This window comes from Conger conger, chromosome 13 (assembly GCF_963514075.1).
Source record: "Conger conger chromosome 13, fConCon1.1, whole genome shotgun sequence".
NCBI classification, from domain to species: Eukaryota; Metazoa; Chordata; class Actinopteri; order Anguilliformes; family Congridae; genus Conger; species Conger conger.
In genome coordinates, this window is record NC_083772.1 from 41640978 (window position 1) to 41643477 (window position 2500).

Consider the following 2500-nt stretch of genomic DNA (forward strand, 5'->3'; position numbering starts at 1 on the left):
GCAGCCATCGGCTGCTACACAAGGTTAGCTTAGCTTAGTTTCTGTCCTGGGAAACACACACACGACGGTTCCCTAATTCAGCACCTTTTCTGTCCAGAGCAGGGCTGCCCAATCCTCTTCTGGCAGATCTACCATCCTGGAGGCTAATTAGCAGCTCAAAGAGATCTCTAGCCGTTGAATGTGATGTGCTTTGTTAAGGGCGGTAGATCTCCAGGAACAGGGTTGGACAGCCCTAAACTAACACACAGCGCTTCCTTTAACTATTAAACACATTACACGGGATCTTTCAAACATGTATAAGGCTAAAGCTAAATTTTAAGCGAATTATCCATATGATTGGCCAATATAGAACAGTTTAATGATTCAAAAGCTGATGTAGCCAGTATAGTGGAGGGTAGGTGAGCCATCTTGCTGTTCTCAGTCTACTAGTCCTGTGCCCTCTGCACAGTAAGCCACACAGTAAGAACTGCACATCCTCTGTGAATGAACTACACATCCTCTGTGAATGAACTACACATCCTCTGTGAATGAACTACACATCCTCTGTGAATGAACTACACATCCTCTGTGAATGAATACACATCCTCTGTGAATGAACTACACATCCTCTGTGAATGAATACACATCCTCTGTGAATGAATACACATCCTCTGTGAATGAATACACATCCTCTGTGAATGAATACACATCAACAATTATTTTGCGGTACCCCAAATCTTTCAGTTTGATTATATTGTCAGTGTCAACAAAGTCAAAATTGGTCAATTTTGACTTTGTTGAGGTTAAAAAACATCGTCAGTGCATGGAGCTGTGGGGGAACTTTCAACGTGCGTTAAAAATGGCCGTTTTTCATGGCACAAGTGTAATTTAAGTCATACTTACAATCGTATAAAAAGGGGTCTTTACAATATAGCGACAGATAAATGTTCGGTTTATATGAACTCACAGACAAATATGGACAAAGCAAGAGCTGTCTGCGGTCAGTGTGTTGAGTGTCGCAGCACACTGAGGTGGGGTTTGTAGTCCCGGTGCGTGGTGTAGCTCTGTGGTGTAGCTCTGTGGTGCAGCTCTGTGGTGCAGCTCTGTGGTGCAGCTCTGTGGTGCAGCTCTGTGGTGTAGCTCTGTGGTGTAGCTCTGTGGTGCAGCTCTGTGGTGCAGCTCTGTGGTGCAGCTCTGTGGTGTAGCTCTGTGGTGCAGCTCTGTGGTGCAGCTCTGTGGTGCAGCTCTGTGGTGCAGCTCTGTGGTGTAGCTCTGTGGTGCGTGCTACGTGACGGCCTGTCTGATGAAGAGAAATGGCTTCATATGTACGTATAACGCTATACCCAGGAGACTGCTTTACAGTCTCAGAGAAATGATGAGCTGATGGCCCTCTTGTTTAAATCAGTCACTTACTGTGTGTAGCCTGGCAATCTGTTTCTGTGGGCACTCCTCAGCCATTTTCAGTATATCAGTGTTTCCCTGTCTCTGGGACAGGACCTGATTCTGAGGCTCAGAGATAAAATGTGCAAAACGTGGCGTTCTGTACTCGCGAAACAAAACAACACGTTGACACATGGTTCGTATTTGAAGAGGAGTTAGGCTATGCAACTGTGATCCATAAGTACTGGGACAGCGACCCGATTTCTGTTGTTTTGGCTCTGTACTCCAGTACACTGGAATGAAACACTGAATATGAGGTGCAAGCTGTCAACTTTAATGTATGTATTTACATCCATATCAGGTGAACCTTGTTGGAATTGCAGCCCTTTTTAAACACGATCCCCACATTTTGGGGGGGACTACATGTCAAAAATATCAACTTCCCGGCACAGACCTGGTTACAGAAGCCTTGTTGCTGTTCACGGGTTATGTCATTAAAACATTAAAAGGAGGGAAGTGGTGCTAATATGCTGAACGCATCCAATATCTGCAAAGACACTCTGTAGGAACGGTTTCATGGTTTTGCCGCGCCCGTGGCGAAACTCACCGAGGACTGGTCGGTCCACCGAGGGGCTCGCTGGAGACTGCTGTAGTCATGGCGACAGGTGAGGAACTTCTCGTCCCCTCCCCACCCCTGGGGAAGCTCCGGGACACGGAGGGTGTCTGATCCTTTCAGGACCCTGGTGAACGCGTTCACGTACAGGCCATCTGCTCCCAAACAGGGCCCCAACACAGACTCTCAGACAGGCTTCAAGGAAACCAGAGCAGTGTTCCAGAAAGCAGAAGACAGTGGGCACCAAGTGAGGATTTTAAAGGGTTATACATCATACGCCACCGGTAGCCGTGACCCTGGAATTATAAGGTTATAAGGCGTTGAGTCGTTTTGAGATATTGAGCTTCAAAGCTTTCTCATCCTAAAAGAGCAAAACTGAAATGCAGGGCAGTTCTTCATAGATCAAAATGACAGACACCCTAAAATATTTCAATACTCTGAATGTACAATATCAAATTCCTATCAAATCAAAAACATATTTATGACACCAATTCATTGTTTTCAAAAATATCTGCCAGTAAGAACATT

At 45.6% G+C, this 2500-nt stretch overlaps 1 protein-coding gene across 1 annotated transcript in view; it reads right to left on the reverse strand.

Annotated features, from left to right (window-relative positions):
* LOC133108492 (uncharacterized) overlaps positions 1 to 2500 on the reverse strand; it is a 36002-nt gene that overhangs the window by 15239 nt on the left and 18263 nt on the right. The window contains exon 18 of the mRNA XM_061218057.1: positions 1967 to 2127. Within this exon, the coding sequence (XP_061074041.1) occupies positions 1967 to 2127 (161 nt within the window). The remainder of the gene's footprint in view (positions 1 to 1966; positions 2128 to 2500) is intronic.